General features: G+C 45.7%; 1 protein-coding gene across 30 annotated transcripts in view; it reads right to left on the bottom strand.

Annotated features, from left to right (window-relative positions):
- Positions 1-20,932, bottom strand: part of EPB41L3 (erythrocyte membrane protein band 4.1 like 3) — an 878,261-nt gene that overhangs the window by 185,606 nt on the left and 671,723 nt on the right. For all 30 annotated transcript variants that reach the window (XM_086965494.1, XM_086965496.1, XM_086965495.1 and 27 more), the window contains exon 10: positions 15,705-15,802. In XM_086965494.1, coding sequence (XP_086821620.1) covers positions 15,705-15,802 — 98 coding nt within the window. The remainder of the gene's footprint in view (positions 1-15,704; positions 15,803-20,932) is intronic.

The following is a 20,932-nucleotide window of genomic DNA, read 5'->3' as shown; positions in this document are numbered from 1 at the left end:
GAAAATGCCATCATTTAAATGCACCCAGTTCAGTTAATTCTAAGCTTGCTCTAAACGGGACTCGAACTCGGGTCCCCATGGTAGAGAGCAGTCCTGTTGGCTCTCCTGCTCCTCGCGCCACTATCTCCATTAGCAGATTGATGATATTAGTCAGCCCCTTGTTCTTTCGCTTACTGAGATCTATGTTTTCTCATTGGCACTTGAAACTACATGACCGCGCTAATCCTTCTCCCTGGTTTCTTTAAAAATAGGCGTGCCCAATTAGCTTAGCCAATTAAGACCAGGCTTATAAAAACCCATAGCAAACAAAGTAACAAACTGTTACAGACCGGCACTGAACAGAGAACTGGAACTATTAGGAGGCCATTGTCGCCCCTTGAAGGCATGCAAGCTTTAAATTTTAACAAGCCCAGTTAGTAGTAAACTTCTCTATTAGGAGAAACTAATCGCTAATACATACCGCGCTTTACCCTATACAGATACGCGCTGAATCTGCCATTACTGTGGCTAACGCGATCCATATTGGAACAGCTCTTCGTCATACCAGCAAAATACACAAGATTCGAAGGTCCATCTGGCCTAATCTGAGAGGTGATTTATCTGGCAATTTTGTAGAACCATACGTCCCCCACTAGGTAAATGCTCTAGTTTTATCAAATGCATTGTGTACTTTCAGTCAAAACAGTTTGCACGCTTCCACTTGCAATGCAGAAATCTAAACATCTCACGTCTTTTTTATCTCAGCGTTTTAGTGCAAATATCCTTATTTGTTGTGATTGACACACTCCTCAATATTCATAAATAGTCCAAGGACATATTAGAACCCGATGTGGCTGAGCTGTATTCCTATTTTCTCAGGTGAGATCACAGATAAATTCATACAGGCGTAGAAGGTTTCTCTTTTAATTCATTACTTTCTACTGCCCGTTATTTTGCATGCAATGTTAAGGCAGCGTAATACATACCATCTGTATAAAGATTATATGCCCACATGCATCAAGCATCTTTGGAGTCGCAAACGGTGCGATTCCTTAAAATCGTCCGTTTGCGATTCCAAAAAGGCTTTTTGGGATGCATCATTGCTTTTTGTTGAAAATCGCTAATTTTGCGATTTTCTAAAATGCGATTGCATTTAAGGAATCGCAATTTTGCGATTCCTTAAATGCAATGCATCATTCTTTAAAAAATTGCGATCTTGAAGATTGCAAGTGCAAATTACCACGAGGTTGAACCTCGTGGTAATTTGCGAAAAATGTTTAAAATGCTCAAATTAGCATTTTAAACACTTTCATGTTACAGACACACATGTCCTTAGGACATGTGTGTGTGTGAAACATCCATTTTCAAATACATTTCAGGGGTGCAGGGGGGGTCCTTAGGACCCCCCCCCCCTGCACCCATGGAATGCATCAACATTTTGCGAATTCCAATTTGCGAATTCGCAATTACCATTGATTTCTATGGGCCTTTTGGCCCATAGGAATCAATGGGAATTGCGAAATCGCAAATTGGAATTCGCATAATATTTGCGATTCGGTAAAAATTGCGATTTTTACCGAATCGCAAATATTATCCACTTTCAATAATGCATCCCGTTTTGCGATTTCATATTTGCGATTCGGTAAAAATCGCAAATTTGGAATCGCAAAACGGGAGTTTGATGCATGTGGACAATAGAGTACAGGTTATAGAGTGCCTTGATGCCAATCTGTTCTACACAAGTGGATTTGTTTGCCCATAGCAATCAGATATCAGAGAGCTGTAAGTTCCCAACCCGCTTTTCGCCGCCTATATAACATCATAATATAGCGTAATATACAGGCAGTTAGCAATTGTGTCAGTTCATTCAAGATATCACCATCTAACAATTAGCAGGATATACCGCCATATTCATGAATATCGGCATTTGCGATTCTGTAATAGCGAAAAAAAGCGAATCGCTATTCAGAAATCGCAAATCCGAATTCATGAAGAATTGCGATAAAAAAAGCGATTCGCACGCGATCGCAAATTCCGTTAGCAATGACCGATAATCGCAGAAAAATCGCTATTTTCGGCTACCCGCGCCGGGATTGCGAACTCGCAAATAGCGATATCGCTATTTGCGAGATCGCAAACTCGCGAGATCGGGAAGTCGCATTTCGAGCCCAGTGATGACATCACAACCAGGAAGCTGCCGGTTCCCACCACCATTCTCCACAGTGAGGCTGACTGAGAGGGAGCAAGTTGGAGAGCTGCAGCTATTCAGGAGAGAACCACAGAACCACAACCCTGCTACAATGTCTGAGGAACCTGCACCTGGCACCAGCAGCTCGTCTGGGCGCAAAAGGAAATTAAAATTTTCGGAGCAGGAGCTAGAACACCTGATAGAGGGGGTGGTGGCAAACCATGAGAAACTGTTTGGCAAAGATTCAAGGAGGGTCCCTGAACAAGAGAAGCGCAGGATATGGCAGGGGATTGCCTCGACTGTGAACTCCGTGGGAGTGGCGGACAGGTCCCTCGAGGAGTTAAAGAAGCGCTGGTACGACCTCCGAGGCCGTGCCAAGGAGAAGGTGGCGGCGCGCCTTGGGGAGTCCTCGGGCACTGGAGGAGGAGGACCAACTGTCCCACCCAGTGCTTAATTTGTAAAATATGAAGTGCAGGTGCTCAAATCTTTGCCAGTGGCCACACCTACTTTTTTCTGGCTCCACCCACTTCCTTCATTGGCTCCACCCACTTTCTCTATTAGCTCCACCCACTTCCTCAACTGGCACTGCAAAAAGACAGATGAATTTCAGCAAGGGAGCCTTATTCATAGTTAGGTTTGAAAAAGGGTTCCCCTACTACTTCTACTTGTAGGTACATTCAGGCTAGTGTCCGGCGCTCAATATTTCATCAGCCTCAAATTACACATGCAGTCTGTCTCAAAAAAACATTGTCTAGCTGCAGGCAGGTTAGACAAGCACGATGTTCTGATAATACAGCGCTCTAAATGGGATTTTACAGCCACAAGAAACTCACTAAAAGAGATATCACAGAAGTATTCCTCCTTAGTCCTGAAGCAGCACCCAGGCGGTGTAAAATGCACTGAGTGCATTTGGCTCAAGTATTTAACTGTACATCATGAGAAAATGCAGTTAAACATACCTAATGAAGAATTTGCACAAGTCATCCACAGCCCCAGCCTGTTCCTGTCCCTCCCTGAGCTGAAGATTCTTAAGATAAGACCCTCTCTCCCAGTACTGCTCTCTCCACAAGCCCAGGCTGTCCCTCCCGGCCCTGAATATTCCTGGCATAGGAGCCTGTCGCCTCCCACAGCACTGCTGTTATCAGCACACCTGTCCACACCCCCGGGCATAGCTCCCTCTGGAAGCTGTCCCTGTTCTAGGAACCTCTCTCCACAGTCCCATGCTGCCTCTTTTGTTGAAGCATTGTCTGCTAAGAGCCTCTCTTCTCCTTTAGACCCTCTGGAGCCTGCTGCATCCCTCCGAGGACCCTCCTGCTTGCTGCCAGAAGTTTGAGGCAAACCTCTATGGCCAGGGCAGGGCCGGTGCCAGCACTTCTTCCCTTGGCCTGCCGCCTGAGTTACCACCGGCTGGGCCACGGGGCTCAGCCTGGTAAGGGCTGGCTTCAGCCGCCATGAATCTTTCAACAGGAGCCTGAGAAGTGGGAACAGACTCCGCTGCTGGGGGCGCATTCTCTCCAACTACGCCACCGCTCTCTGACCCCGGAGTCTCTTACTGTCTGTGACTGTGACCTAAGACCCCTCTGTGGCACCTTAGGCGCCCTCACACACACTGTGGCTTGGACGGTCTGGCCGGCCGACAGGAACACACACTAGCTGGACTGGCTGGCTGTACTGTCTTGCTCAGTGGACTGGTTTTATAAGATTAGGCGGCCTGGTGCACTGCAGCTGTTTGCTACCCCACTCATTGCTGCCAAGGTTTCAGATTGCTATGTGTGACATTTTCGTAATTTCAGTGCAATTATGAGCGACATTTCAAGGACTATGAGTGACACTTTCTCATGAGCAAAATCAAGCAATGAAGACGAGGGAATCATATAGGTAGCAGAAATTACACCCATTTGAGTATAGCTGGTAATGTTTCAGATTGCTTATGTGTGACATTTTCATACATTCAGTGGATTTATGAGTCATTCAATGACTAAATGTGTGGCACTTTCTTGCGACCAAAATCATGCAATGAAGTCAATGAAAATAAACAAATATCAGAAATCCCACTCATTTGAGCAACAAGAAATTCGAACTCTGCAGCAGGTGCTTTTAAAGCGATTATTTAATTTCTAAAAATCAGCACCCTCCACCACAAACTCCGCTTCAGTTGCGGCTGAACCACATGTAACAAAGGGATCTCTGTGACAAAAGCTGCAACCCACTTAGCTATCCACATATAATACAGTTCAATACAATATGCTGGTAGACTTTCTTTGCAGTAGGCATATTAACCCTCTGGGCTACCTAATGGTTAAACTAAAAACTGAAACTGCCACTAGATAAAACTCTGACCTCTCTCCAGCAGGAACAACATTAATCACCAGTCTGCCTCATCTCTGACATAGCAAGTCTCTCTGCACTGGGAAAATAAAGGCTGCTGCTTCATTGTGCCACTGTCAAGCAAGGATATTAAACACTTTTCACTAATAAATCATAAAAGCTGCTAGTTTAGAGAAAACTTTCACCTTCGATCGCACTGTATTTACAGCACAGAGAGAAAACGTTCTTGTGCCCAATTCCAAATCGCTATGCCGTGCTGGAGCCCCCTCCCCATTCTAGTAACAAATATACCATATGTCATCAGTAGCAGATTAATAAATTAATATCTGACTTACCCGATTCTCATTATAGCTGGCACCACGGAAATATCATGCCTGTCTCTTCTTCAGAGTTAGAGAGCAAGCCATGCTATTTTGCCTCAATCTGCTGTGCCATCTGCTCTCACTATGACCCAGGTCCCAGACTCAGCACAAGTTGGGCTCTGCCTGGACAGGGCACAGCAAAAGAACATGTCGAGGTCAGGAAGAAGTGAAGATCGGCTTCCTCCTTTAACTCTGGCCCATGCAGCAGGAGATTTCCTGGGTGCCTTGGGGCCCGGCTGGCAGGCAGGATATTCAACATCCTGCCACAGAATGCGCGCGGACCGGACATGGCTCCTCTGCAACAATGTGTCAATGCGGGACCTGACACTACCCGGGGATCAGTAGCAGAAAGCAGGTTTGACTGCACAAGTTTAAAGAGCGTGGTTTTGATGCATTTCATTAGGCACATACGAGTGTGAATCCTCTACCCTTGCTTGCCCCTGACAAAATTTCTGTAAGACTTTAACAACTTATAGCAGCAGACTCGCTCCAATCGTGCCTGAAGCAACTGCAAGTCAGTCAGTGAAAAATTATTATTCACACTCTGGCCTGGGCCTCGGCTCCCCACAGGTCTGGCAACGTGAATGAGGCCCTGCTCAACACAGACAGTCAGCAGTGCACCCGAGGACTAGTCGACTCAGACTGAGTCCCACGCTGCTTCTGTCTCACCTCTTCTCCGGACGTGACAGCAGCACTAACGGATCGGATCATCCCAGGCCCCCATGGTGTGCCACAAACAGTACTGCTGATGATTGATGACTCTGCCTGCCTGCAGTGCACATAGCGGCAGCTTCAGGGCATGGCAGTTAATTAAGGAAGTCCTGTGAACATATTGAAAATGCCGAGGTTGCGTGCACAGAGTACACTGACTTCCGGTAAAAAACATCAAATTAGCAGCAGATGCGAAGACCCGGCCCTTTCAATTAAGTGCCGGTCTAAGCACCGGAAAGCACCGGCACAAATTAAGCACTGGTCCCACCCAATACTGCCATGGAGGACCAGGTGGAGGACACCCTGGAGAAGGAGGCCTGTGTAGGATTTACACAACTAGACTCATCCCGCACCACCCAAGACACCCAAGGTAAGTGGCATGCGACTGCGACCCTGCCCCCTATGGATGTCCATGACCAAATAGGCTCCCCTAATGTCCCATAGGCATGCCATAGTTGCACATCAAGGAATGTCCTGAAGCATTGTGGGAGATGTAGTCTGGCCACAATGTTGTAGTACCACAATGCAGCCAGACAGGTCCCAAAGCACACAAAGCCACAGCCATTCAGGGAATGTCACCCAGCATGCATGTAGCAACTGCACGTCTGCCAGATACATGCAACTAATGATCCACCACTTACCCCCACAGGTGGCGAAAGCAGCGACAGCGAAAGGCTGCAAATCGATGAGGGGGTCCAGGAGGAGGAGGTGCCACCACCAACCCAGGCACCAGCCCCTGCCGCTGCATCAACACCAGCAGCAAGATCCACCTGCAGTGTCCCCCCTGCGACTGGTGCAGCACCCACAGCCGCTGCCAGGCCAGCCACCATTGTGCCTCCTGCTACCGCTGCTCCACCTAGAGCCGCAGCCAGGGCAGTTACCACTGTGCCCCCTGCATCTTGTACACCAGCAACACCAGCAGTCACACCCCCTGCATCTGGCGCACAAGCAACACCTGCGGTCATACCCCCAGCAGCTGTCGCCTCAACATCCGGGGCTGCGCCAGTTTCCACATGCAACTAATGATCCACCACTTACCCCCACAGGTGGCGAAAGCAGCGACAGCGAAAGGCTGCAAATCGATGAGGGGGTCCAGGAGGAGGAGGTGCCACCACCAACCCAGGCACCAGCCCCTGCCGCTGCATCAACACCAGCAGCAAGATCCACCTGCAGTGTCCCCCCTGCGACTGGTGCAGCACCCACAGCCGCTGCCAGGCCAGCCACCATTGTGCCTCCTGCTACCGCTGCTCCACCTAGAGCCGCAGCCAGGGCAGTTACCACTGTGCCCCCTGCATCTTGTACACCAGCAACACCAGCAGTCACACCCCCTGCATCTGGCGCACAAGCAACACCTGCGGTCATACCCCCAGCAGCTGTCGCCTCAACATCCGGGGCTGCGCCAGTTTCCACACAGCGGCCAACCACAGACTCAGGCCAGCAGGGCAGGCGTGGCAGGTCACACCAGCACTCCACTCCAGCAAGCAGGCGGGCCAATGAACAGGGACTGGCGCGGCTCAGCGTTGAGAGACGCATGCTGCGGATTCACCAGCACCAGGCACAACAGCAAGGAGCTATTCAGCTGCAGCTCCATATGATAGGGCGCAATGTGGCCACAGTTGCAGGCCACATGGACGGCATGAGGGCAGCCGTGGCAGGTGTGGGGGAACGATTAGACACATGACTGCAGCCATGGCAGGTGTGGGTGAGGGAATGGCCCGCATGGCTGCAGCCATGGAGGCCAACACCGCTGCCATGTCGAGACAGCGCAGTGGAGCACGCCGCCGCCACCGCCAACTTATGAGCCGGCTGGCCTCTTACAGCAGGGCAAGTTATGTAGCAGCAAATGCTACTTCTCTGTTGGCGCGGCGCTCCCTGACCCAGCAGCACCAACTAGTACAGTGCAGTGAGGACATGACTAGGGTGCTGGAGCACCTCACCACGGCCGTCATTGCACTTCACCCTCCAGCAATACCATCCACTGTGGGGGGTGATGATGCTAGTGAGGGGGCGTACAGCGTCAGCTCTCACTCTGCCTCACAGATCCCACCACACAGCCGCAGCACCAGGCCCACGCCAGGGCCTGAAGCCCCGGAGGAGGATGCCCCTCAGAGGCGCTTGGGTGCAACGCGCAGTTGGCGCTCCTGAGAACTTCAGACTATCATTGGCACAGGCTGACGTTAAGCCTGCCATATAGTGATACACAGCAGTACGCTGTAATACTGTTTGTTGTAGTTATTTGGACTGGAACCTTATTTTTATTTTTGTGAATTGAACAAATACATTTATTTTGCTACACACATTAGCGTTGTGTCATCATTACATTTTGCATGCATTGTTGATTTGTGGGGTGATGGAAGAGGTTGTACTAGAAACTGTTCACTGTGATGTGGTTGCGACGTCTGTGCCCTTCTGCTGGGTTCTCCCCATGTGCATGGCGCTCATGTGCAGGTGGCCGGTTGTCCCCCTCAGATTCACTGCCAGAGATGTCAACAGGTATCCGGCGCTTAGTTGCAATGTTATGTAGTATTACGCAGACAGCCACAATGCAGCAGCACTTTTCAGGACTGTAATACATGGCCCCACCTGTCTTGTGCAGTATGCGGAACCTGCTCTTGAGCAGGCCAAATGTCCTTTCTATGCAATTCCTTGTCCGTATGTGTGCAATATTGTAGCGCCGTTGCTGGGGTGTAGCAGGGTTGAGGTATGGGGTCAGGAGGTATTCACGGAGGGCGTAGCCACTGTCACCTGAATGAGAGGAGCAGATGGTGATTGCCTGTGCTGCGCTGTTACATCTTAGCAATGTGACATTTTCAACAAAGTGTACATACCAAGTAGGTGTCCTTCCCCAAACTCTCCCCTGACCAGTCGTGTGTGGAGGCCGCTGTGCCCGAAAATGAAGGAGTCATGGGTACTCCCTGGGTACTGTGCGACAATGTCAGTGATGTATGTCTTAGCATTGCAGACCATCTGGATGTTGAGGGAGTGGTAGGACTTTCTATTGCGGAACATATACTCCATGGCAGCTGGTGGGCAGATGGCGACGTGGGTACAGTCTATGCATCCGAGCACATGTGGAAAATGGGCTACATTGTAGAATTGTAGCTTGGTCATGTCCAATTCCTGTTGGCTGGCGGGGAATTTGATGTGACGGTGTAGCTGGGTGAGCATGGCGTCAACAAAAGTGTGGAGGCAGCGTGACATGGTGGGCTGGGATATCCCCCCAGCAGCCGCTACTATCCCCTGGAAACTCCCGGAGGCCAGGAGGTGCAGGCTACACAATACCTGCACATGTGTAGGCACCGCATTGGTACGGCTTGTTGGGTGCTGCATCAGGGGGTCAAGGTCCTGTATTAGCTGCATTATCATTTCCCCATTCAGCCTGTATTTAGCATATATCTGCTCTCTGGTTTGGCCCAGCAAGGTGACCCGCTGGCGGAATATCCTGTCCTGGATCCTGCGTCTCCTCCGTGCTAATCACTCTAGCCTTCGACGCCTCACCACCATGTACATTCCTGGCATTGTGGGACTCCTAATGCTGCTGATGATGATGGTCCTTATGTGTGATTGGTCAGGCCAGAACCTGTTGGTGATAGGACAACGGTTTTTTGAAAGTTTTTTTTGCATGGCTTCTATGGTTACCACCTGCTTTGAGTTGTCCTTATTTTGCGCTGTGCAAATAGCGATTTTTGGGTTTTTCGCTAATAGCGATTTTTCTTGAATACCGATTGCGATTATATAGCGAATTCGCTATTATTTTCGCAGAATCCGTGGTGTGTCGCAATTTCCGATTCGCTAATGCTCACCTGCCGGGATTCTGCGAATATATTAGCGAATTCGCAATTCTGTGTTTGCGAATTCGCTATTTTGATGTTGAATGCCGATTACGGAAATTGCGCCCGCATTTGCATTTTCGCAGCGATTGCAGGCGCAATTTTACTTCATGAATCAGGCTGATAGTGTTGGTTACTCACGTCCTGGCTATCTATTTCTTGTTTCTCATGCTTTGTCTTTTATCCTCCCTAATGTAAACATAATAACGGCAATGTTATATGAATAAATTAGAACAATGTCAATGTTTGTACCAGCAACTAATAATGTACTAGTGTTAAAAAGTTTGAAATTTCGTTGTTTTTTTAAAGACTGTTTGTTTTAATTTTAGATTGATTATATGATGGTAATTTCCTGACAAAGACGCTTTGTGTCGAAACGCGTTGAAGAAACCGTCACTACCTTCACCTTACCATCTTTTTAAACTGTATTTTATGTATTTTTGTTATATTGTAAACTGTTATCCAAATATACATATCCTTTTTTAAATCAACTTGTATTAGGAAAATTATTAAATATTTCTAATTGTTTTTATACAAAATCCTCTCTAGTAAAGTGCTATTTATAATTTGCTGGTCCTCATTGCTTTGTTGAATTTTGGTTTGCATGGGATTGCTATTTGTCATTATACATTTTGCCCTGACCCAGGAAATTGATCCACATTCAGGGGGTCCTTGTTATTCACAATTGTTTTATCCATGCATACAAAACATTTAGGAAACTCTCTTGGTTTGTTATCACTCACACATAAAACCACTGAGACACCCGCACTGCTTTCTATGACACAATAAATTTGTTTTCTACGTTCGCTTGTACACCCTTTCAAAGTGACCCCATTTTTTGCCACAAGGACAGATTTGTCTGTAGCAGGACACCCTTCAAAGTTTCCTACATGATAAAACTGCCACGCATGTAACATGATACCGATGGTTTTCCTCTTATCCATTAGTCTTTTTGTCTCTCTTGCCAATGTTGTTAATGACTTTTCACAACACTGCCATCTAGTAATGTCTCAGTTCTCCTAGCATTATTTAAAAAGGAATATCCGTGACCTTCGGTGTCATGATTGTTTTACAAATAGTTCAATGCTCTCAGCAGCATTCTTAGTAGCATTCAAAATTGTCTCCATGCCCATCCAAGTCTTTTTTACATTTTCAACTTTTTGTTTTCATCATTTCCTGACCCCTCAAAACCTTGTCACAAATTATAGTCTCAAATGCATGACACTGCTAAAGCGATGAAAGCTAAAACATATTCCTTAAAGGTGTCGTCATTACTTTGTGCTCGTGAATAAGATGCAAATCTTTTAAATACCATATTCACTTTTTTCCATTACTTATATTCAATTGCCTCACATCATATTAAAAAACATAAATATTGACAGCCTTCTCCAAGGGCAGCACATTTTTTAAAAAATCTACTTGAGACCACCCGCTCCAAGGCAATGCTTTAATAGAGGCAGTTTCTGAGGGTTGCATTACTCCACAGCAATGACTTCTACAAAAGCAAGCAATGCAGCAGAACAAAGTCCCAAACCCATTGGAGGTCCCCAATTGAAGAAAGAATGGTGGGGTAGCAATACGGACATTGCTGGTAATAAAATATAATTTCCCAAAGAATGCCCAAGTCGACAAAATTGATAAACTAAAACGGCGAACATTCCTTGCAATGTATGTCAAAACAGTACACCCCAAAATAGTTTTATGAGTTTCTCCAACAGGATGTGACAGTACCTATTTCTTGAAAATGTACATAAGAAAGTCCCTCGATTGGTGCACAGCAGTTTGAATAAAGAAAACAAATGACCTCATGGGAAAACGATAAGTTGGCGCGGAATTATCCAGTTACTGAAAGTGTAATGTGCGCTAGTAATGACTACACAGTAATCGGGAGCTGAAAGCACTAAAGAAATGGCTGAAAGTGCGAGGCATGCTAGTGCATTACCAAACAGTAATCCGGTGCAGAGGTATTCTGTATTATGGCCGCCACATGCACTTCATGACAGTGTGTAAGTACCAGACTCCTTAATTATTCCTGGATTCAACATCACAATATGCTGCATGTAAAGTGTACCCAAAAAGATGTTGATGCCTGACCGCATGGTAATCACTACTTTCTAAAGAGAACAATACTGAAGGGGACAGAGTTTTAAATACCACTCAAGAAAACGAATCCCCTTCATGTGCCATGGATTTTATGGAGATGGCAGGTGCTGTGTTTTATTGTTTATTTTGTAATTTCAATGTAATTTCAATGTCTGTTCATAAAATGTGGGGTGTGAGATATTTTGGGAGATGTTGTATTTTTGTAGCCTTGACTAAATAAAGATTATTATATGTTTTTACACATCTACAGAGGTGTTACTTGCAATGCACAGTGTAAAAAATGTAAGAAAAAAATCTTATAAGGTCCTAAGGTTTTTTGTTCTCGGAGGTGAATTAGTTTTGCTGAGTGACCACAGTGTGATGCCTGGACTCCACATTACAAAGGCTATGCAGGCTAAAGTCAGTTGGATAAAATGGTGTCCTCGTGCACTTCAGGAGGGATTAAGTGTAGCTGCTGGACTGCCTGTCCAACAGGGATTCCCACACACGTTTCCGGGAAGTTCCCTTGTTGCTCCGATCTATCTTTCATTCTTCTCAGCCTATGCAACTGGTTTTCTCGTCAGTCCTCTCCCGAAGTTTGATGTTGGCTCTAAATGCAGCCTCTACAGTCTTCAGGGCTTCAGCTCAACTCCAATCTGCTTGGATTTTCCCAATTGTCACCAATGTGAAGAAATTAAAACGAAGAGTTGCGCTTGAAAAGAAGAGTTATTCCTCCAAAAGGAGCAGATGAGAAGGGACCCGCATCCTGCCACGATAGATATCAACTAAGTCATGCCGCAATAATTCTCAAGGGAATGTGGAAATGCTCTGCGATATGTGTACATTTTACTCCCCTTATATAGCTAGAGAATAGAATAGGAACGTCATTGTTTGATAATTCAAAATGACTTCCTGAGTAAGATCAATCGCCTGGTCTAACGCGTTTTGAAGAAGGGAGGCAGGCATAGACAGACATAAAGGACAGGAAACAACCAAGGACACTGCTCTTGTGGAAGCATCAATGAGATCTGGAAGACGAGCAATTGCTGCTGTATGGATTGGTTGATATCTTTGTCAGCAAAAAAAGCTAATTTAATTAGGCATGTCAGGGAAATTATTCCAATTAACAAAACATAAAGATTTGAGGATAAAAGCTGCTACAATGTTGTTGAAATTGCCTCTCCATAGAGAAGGACCCTGGGCTGCATCGTTCTGCAGTGAATGGGATAACGGTGCACATTTTCTGATTAAACGTGCATCTAGCACCCCCACAGACTGTGTTGGTAGATGTTTAGTGATAAAGAGCAACATAATTTTAGGGAATCTCTAAAATGAATTAAGTTTCAGATCAAAAGTATGGAAACGCCCTAATTTGAGGATTTTTTCCCCCCGAGGTGTTTCAAGGTGTGCAGTGCTCAGCCCCATTCCAAGTTCTGTTTCTCGGTTGCCAAGACAGCATCTCTCTTCATCTGTGACCACTGTAAGACTGTCTTGACCCTAGGTCTCTCATGCAGTGGGACTGGCAAAGAATAGGGGGGCTTAACAGAAAGTAAGTCTGATGGTGTGCTTAGCCCTGCAACAAGATCTGCCAGGGGCTGTTGTTGCCCCCCTAGAATGTTTGCAGCCAGTTTGTCGATACCTGATAGAAGCGCATGCACACCAGGTGCTACTGGGGTACTAGGTGGTAGTCTTAAGTTAAACAAAGAGCAACAATAAAGGAGAATTGGAAGCACCTTTGAAATATTAGGAGGCTACCCTGTGGACAGAATATCCTACACAGGAGCGGGAGATTTGAGTAGTCCATAGAACATTTTACTACCCTAAAAAGAGAAAGGCTTAGTAATGGGGCGGGAAAAGGCCAACATGGTTCCACTCCTCTAACACAAAAAATACCTGGTTATAATAAGACAATTCAAAACATGGTATGCTGCCATCACTGTGCTACGTGTACCAACTCGTGCCAGGAACAGTAGTCCTGTCACTTCTGAGGTCTTGCATGGTGCGCCCCTCCAAGCCAGGCCCAAGACCTGTCTAAGGCCAAGGTCAGATGAAGGCCTTGGCACACATGCTAGATAAGCGTGAGGCCGGTACCAAAAATCCAGGAACAGGAATACTAGATATTCAGAGCTGGGCACGCAGGGCAGAGTAGATGACTGTACATCATACAGGGAACATTCCCATCCCAAAGGTAAACCAGTAAGATTAGGTCTTCTGGCCGTGGAGTGCAAAAAGTGGCATTTAAAATGCAATGATTTATTAACAAGAATGCAGATTTTTTTAGGAACTGCAATATAATTCTTAAATCGTGTTGGTTTGTAACTACAGTTCTGGATGAGGCGTTTATATTTTACCCAGATATAGTGAAGGGTTTGCACCCACAGTTATTCAGTACATTTGAAATGTAGACCAAACAGTGTCTTCAGGTTTCTCGGCGAACTCAAGGAAGAAAATTGTTTAATTAAACGAAGAGTCAAATTCTTACTGATACCAGAAAAAAAGTGAAACAGGCTCCAAACAGAACACGCGAGGGGCTCATGCTGAAGAATGTATGAGCATAGTTTGATTTGAACCTTTAGAAAGCATTAGCAAACCCAAAAGGTCTCACATATAGGAGATCTAGTGGATTTTCATTTTTTTGGGGACATGTTGCATAGTAGCATGAGCTGCTGTGCAAAATGGATTAATGTCAAGAAAAAAGCGATATGACGCAGTCTACGCAGACTGCGTCATTGTTTTCTAGACTTTAAGCCATGCCGTACAGCACCACGTGCTGCTGTACAACATGTCTTAAAAAGCATTGACAAAGCCAATAGATCCTGCATTGGTGAGACCTACTGGATTTGCCACTGTTCGTTTCTTGTGCATTTTACAGCCTGGCGGTAGCCCCCTTTAAATCCTGTGTCTGGATTGTCTGCTAAACCAAAGGGAGTGTTTGGTGGCATTTTACACGATTCTTGGGAGTTGATCTGAAAAAAGCTGCCTGATTTCTCAAGTTTCTACATAGGTAATAATTATTGCCATGAAACGCACCAAGGCCCAGGCGGATTTTCCGCTTCACAATAAAGAGGTACAAAACAAGCTGGTCGATTCCAAAGCATCTGTGGTGGGGTTTACTAAAGTAGGCCTTTTTGTTTTGATGTGACCATCTACAAATAGCGGTGCTGCATACCTTGTTTTCTCTCTCTACCGCTCTGTCTCTCTCTCTGTTGTCCTCCCCCCCCCGTCTTTTTCTCTCAGCCTCTCAAAAGTAGGTCAGTATGCCTTGACAGCACAGGCATAGCTGAGATCCACAGGAACAGCTTGATAAAGAGCAGAGCAGCCCCAGGGAGCCTGAAGGCTTGGAGCCCATCCCCTCTACATACTGAGACCCTGATCTTAGGTCATACGACCTTCCCAATGACACACGTAGGCGGCAATGATGCTTTTTCATCCAACAACTACCAGGCAAAAGGAGCAAATTTTGGCTTCACAGTCATTGCACTGAAGGTCATATTAATATTTTTAGCTTAAAGGAGAAGAGCTGATTTAGTGAGTTTGAGCAGGATTGAAATTAGGAGGCTTTGTGTACGCCGTTCTCTGACCACGAAAATAAAAACCTTTGAGCTTTGGGAGGCTCTTGAAGTCAAGAAAAAAAAATGTACTATGATGCGGCCGGCACTGCACATTTTTAAGAATTCATGTTGCACAGCAGCCTGTGCTGCTGTGCAATGTGTTAAAAAAAAGCAGAACGAGGGAGGTACAGGGGAGGTGGGAGGGAGAACCAGTCGGGAGGAGGGAGGGAGAATCAGTCGGGAGGAGGGAGGGAGAACCAGTCGGGAGGAGGGAGGGAGAACCAGTCAGAAGTAGGGGGGAGTGGGATGGGCGAAGGACTTGTCCCTCAATCACAGAAAGAGCAGAGGACAGCCACTAATTAAGTTGAATCATTCTGTGCTGGGCGCATGCTTGATAGAAATAAACAGAAGTGATGCTTGGCCTGTGCCTGCCAATTAAGAAGCAGCAAGGAAGAGTGACACTGAAGTTACCGAATAGTAAGCAATGGGTAGGCTCTGCGCCCTTTATTGTAAACAGTATGTCTCGCATGACCTGAAATAAATTGCATATGAATCCCTGCCAGTGGAGGGAAGTACAGCTAAGAAAGCAGACTCAAAAAGAGAAAAGATATTCATGCACTATTTTTAACTACTGCACGTCTTTTGGCTGAAACTCAATAATAAGAATGCATACCTGAAAAACGTGTGATGCTCCACACATACTTTCCATAAACGTTTCGCTGCTCGGTGGTTTGGCAGTTTAAACCCAATGGTGCTTTCAAACTGTTCAAACTATAGAAAGAGAGAATACAAGTTACTTTATATATACTTCATCAATTACTACATCAAATGTATCATTCCTGGACTTGGATCTAATTGGGATAGACAACATAGCCACTAAAACAAAACTACCATTGACTACAACACCAGCAATACACAAGCCATATTAGCCGCAATGATATTAAAGTTACCAATCAAATGCTTTAAGCGGAGGAGGTCTGGAATGAAACTTTCACTGCATAAGTGAATCACTGTGCCTTTCAGGAGACATTATGGGTAATCATCAAAATGACTGAATGTGAATATCTAGTTATTACATAGTGTCACTACAGGCGGGCCCTTCTAGATGATTATTAGCAATCATTTTTAGTACTTCTTAAGGCCAACATTTAGAAAACAGGTAGAGCACAGTATCACCAAGAGAACATACGGCTTTTGCTTGTTATCATTTAACATTGCACCTCGTAACCATCACAAGCGTTAGCTACATAGCTTTAATTGCAACACTTCATTATATGGTATAACACATTGGACATCAAATTCATGTTTAAGTACAAAATGTTCAATTTACAGACTTCCTCTGGAGATTTGCATATACTCTCTGTAATGTGGTGCAAGTATTCATGGAAATGTAAATAACAAAATGATTACTTGCCAGTAGGAGTAGTTTTGAAGCTTGAAAAATATTCTGGATTCACATGCTATGCATTATTCTGTCATCTAGAGACTGAACCAGAACTCTCCACTTGTAGTAGTAGTTTCTTTTTCTCTTTCTCCTTTTTAGGTCGAGCCTACAGCGGCAGCGCTCATGCGCTGCAAGCTCTGCGAGGCATGCAGTAATGGAGTATGGAGTGGAAGCTCCGTGGAAGCTCTGCCCACTCTCTGCCTATGTTTTTAATTGGCTTGTGTCATTGTATTTCGTAAATGCTGCCATCTAATTGATTATGAGGCTTGTTAGTCCCTCCTTATTATGGCCATGTCATAATTTGTACCCTCCCATAGCTACTGGCCCCTTTACTTAGAGTGTTACACAGTAGGGTATGTGTTATTTAGACTGTGAGCACTACTTTGTCCGTGCCTTCTTGCCCCCTTCCCTGTCCGCATTTGGGTTGTCCGTGCTTTCCCACTTGTCCGTGATGCATTGCAATAGGTCAGTAAATGCGAGTCCTATTGCATTGCAAGTGCTTGTTTGGAATTCAAACTGGTTCTGTGTAACTATCGAAATGTGACGAGACCTGAGCACTGTAGACTGTATGGGAGAGAAGGATGCCATAGCATCTTTACGGCTCCTCAGTGAGGAGGTAAGAGGTGCTCATCTCCCCTCTTTGACATCCCCCCCGACCCCCACCCTCCTTCCGGTGCTGAGTGTGTGTGTCATTTCTTTATGGTGTTTTTCTTTATTAATATTTTATTTGGGTTTGTTATTGTGTTTTTTTTTGTTCAATGTGAACATGGCTAAGCCTCGACCTTCCCTTCCCTGCAGAGCCCCAACCCCAGTACCAAAAACAGCGGAGGAAGAGGAACAAGAAATACAGTAGCACCAGCTGCAGCATCATCTGCCCCAGCAATACCAACAGGTAATGGCGGAGCGGTGACGTCAGTGTTTATAGAGCGAGGGGAGCACGCTGCGTCAGAGCCAAATAGAAATGTGAAATGAATCGCCAGAATACATGCAGTTCGTGCAGGCATGCCAGGATGGTGGCGGCAGCTGCATTAAAAAGAACAGAAATGTACCATTAATATAAAGAATAGATGAAGGTCGTGCAGGCGCCGGTTTTCTAGGCAGGGTGACGTCAATGTTTATAGAGCGTGGAGAACACGCTGCATTAGAGCCAAACAACTCTACCAGTAGCGCCCAGAATTGGTGCATGAACGCCCTTGTTAACATTTATACATTAAGGGGTGCACACAGCACTAGAGCCACACAGAAATGTAACATTAAAATGGTAACATTCCGAATAAATGCAGGTTGTGCAGGTATGCCGACCCAGACACATCAGCTGCATTACGACCAAACAGAAATTCACAGCAGTGTTTATAGAGCACGAGAAACATGTTGCTTTAAAGCCAACCAGAAGTCTACTAGGAATCTTCACAATGCATAGGGGGATGTGGGCACAATGACGGCCGATTGGTGAGCGAGGTGTAGCATGCATGCTGTGATAGAACCAGGCAGAAATAGACCATTAGCATACAGAGTAAATTCAGGTCTTGCCACCATACGGACACCAGTGTTTGTATAGCGAGGCAGGCCACGCTGTATTAGAATAAAGCAAAAGTGCCAATCATGTTCAGAATAAAGGTAGGTGGTGAAGGCATACTGACATCACAGTTTGTAAGGCAACACGTTGCATTGCAGCAATTAAAACAGTTTATAATAACTGCATTGTAAAGTACATGTAAGTGTTTTCTTTTAAATGTTAACATGGCACGCTACGGCGCGCTCATGTATTACCTTCTGTCAAGTGTTCTATTAAGCTGCACGCACTTTTGAAGAGAATGTTTCTCTTCAAAAGTGCGTCCCTCGTGTCATACTAGACACAGTTATACCTTAACTGTATTGCAGTCAGTTTACCCTTGGACTTCACTTTGGCAGGCTGCGCTCCTGTAATCTGCTGTCTTAACTTCAAATAAACTATTATTCAATAGTTTCAACAACTGTTTCCTGCCTCATCTCTACTTCACATTTTGGCGACAAGGACTACGGCGATCCCGGCGATTTCGACAGCATTTTACCATTTTTGCGCATTCTTTTTTTAAAATACCTGTATTTAATTGTGCGCTTCGCTTCTTCACCTTCATGTTCCGCTACTGAGACTGAAAACCTCGTCATCGCACGATGCTGCGCTGATCTCTTGGGAATTTATTTACTTTTCTCATTTCTTGCAACTCAATGGTTGATTCGTTGAGCGCTTCATGACGCGTATGACGTCATCTTGCCTACGTCACCACGCTCACGCTCCGGCGGCCATTTTGATTCACTCGTTTAGCTCGTTTCCATGACAACATTTCAACGAGTGATTTTCGAGTGTGTTTTTCTCAGTTTCCAACAGTGAGCGCACCGATTTGAAAAGGTATTTATTTGAAATTTACGAGACTTAAGGCTTTTGTCTATTTATTTTATCTGCATTATATACTGTAATCAGAATTTTAAAAGAACTTTACAAAGCTTCCTATTCATTATTAATTTATCCATTATGGCCACTAGTCAACAAATTGTGTACTTGAATCATTTTTTACCTAACCCTGGTAAACCTAAAGAGTCATGGAAGTTGTGGTTCATAAGTTTTGAAAATTACTTAGTGGCAATTGGATCAGATGAATACTCTGCAAAAAGGAGGAAATTAAGGGCGGGAAAAGGCAAAGTTAAAATTTCCCATTTAGACTTTGGCAAAGGCCCTAAATTATCTTCACCGCATGTAAGGGCTACCATGGAAGTGGCAACTACTGTAAACCCCGAGGCATTACCAATGGTGGCTACTCCGCTCGTTGAGGTCCCCAATACAGTAGGTTTAGTTAACAGTCAGGGGCCCTTGCTTATTAATTCATCGACTCCTCCTCCACCTGCAGGGGATCTCGAACTTTTACTGAGGTCTCTGTTGCTACCCGTGATTGAGAGTCTTAGGAAAGTCGAAAATAGATTGGCCTTAGTAGAGGCTGCCTTAAATAGTATGGCCACGGTGACCAGGCCTCAGGGGAGTGGGGGAACACAACCTATACCTTGTACTGGGGTCTCGTCTACCGAGACTGTAAAACCCCCAGTAGTTACCCCCGCTGCTCTACTCCAGCCGTCTAAGCAGTCGTCTCAGCACCAGGGAAAGACGGCGCCTGCTACTCATAAAGAAAATCTTACAATGACCCCCATCATTTCTGTAGCTGGGAAAGAAGGTGGCGCCAAAAGGCCATTGACAAAGGCTCCCCCAGTAATTAGTAGTGAGAGAAAGGGGGAAGTGGGACGTACTAGAGGTCCTTTAACTAGGGTACCTCAAGTGGAAATTCCACCCCAGGCGGTGCCCTATGTAGTAGTCATGACTGGGGTTCCTCCATTAGCAGACAATAAGAAGGAAGGTTATGGCCAATTGAAAAATAAAATAATCCATTGGCTGAGGACATTCAGGCCTATAGCCCCAAATCTGGATGGAGATATTGTACATGTTAGAAGGCTCCCGTGGTTGGGTAACACTAGGAAAGACATTGACGGGGATCTAGTGGTGGTCAATTTTAGAGACCCCCGTGCAGTGGACTACATTTTAAACTGGCCATATGCAGGAGGAGGAAACTCTATTATACCTAGGCCCTTAACCTACTTTTACCCGAGGTCGGTTCCTTACCCCCCCATACGTAGGGAAGAGTCCTTTGCCCCATGGCCCACGCAGTTTGGTTATAATAATACTCATCAGGTATTTGGCCAGCATCAGCTTTTCCCTAATGGTCAGTCTGGTTGGTCTACGGTTCCACAGAGCCATCACTCAAGCCACAATGGTGCAATGGAGCATCTTAGACCGTTCACCCCCTTAGATACTTTCAACAGGTTTTCGCAGCTCAGCGGTATGGAGGACTGCGACTGATGCTTACAGCCTATGGAGGAGGGAGGCGGTAGACAGGGAGTGGACCCCCAGCAAGGAGGAATTATTTGTGTCATTTCCCAGGAGGGCACCACAGAAGACCCTAATGTAATCCACTCGAGTATGCCCCATTTTGATGCCCCGGATATGTCTGGTATTGTTGATTGTGTTGAACCCGACAGGCAACTTTGTAACAGCCACCAATCTAGAGGTGTGGGAATGGAGCCGGGGGGGGTGATCACGGAAGGGTACTCTCTGGTGCACAAGGGTTCTAGGGTAATAAATCTGATTTCCTGGAACGTAGCTGGGCTAAAAAGGAAATTAGACATACCTGAATGGCATGAATTCATCGAGAAGTTCGATGTCTGCCTGTTCCAAGAAACTTGGTGTTTGATTCCGATTGATAAATCTGGCTACACAACCTTCTTTTCCCCAGCGATAAGTAGAGGGAAAGGTAGACCAGCAGGAGGTCTTATAGTCTGGATAAGAACTGACCTAGATTGGGACATGGCCTCTAATGACACCCAGTGTAATGATTTAATGCACCTTTCTTCCAAGGGCCATATAGAGGGGATGA

This window comes from Lissotriton vulgaris, chromosome 4_1, assembly GCF_964263255.1.
Source record: "Lissotriton vulgaris chromosome 4_1, aLisVul1.2, whole genome shotgun sequence".
Classification (NCBI taxonomy): Eukaryota; Metazoa; Chordata; class Amphibia; order Caudata; family Salamandridae; genus Lissotriton; species Lissotriton vulgaris.
The sequence above is the reverse complement of the archived record's forward strand: the minus strand, read 5'-3'. Positions and strand labels throughout refer to the sequence as shown.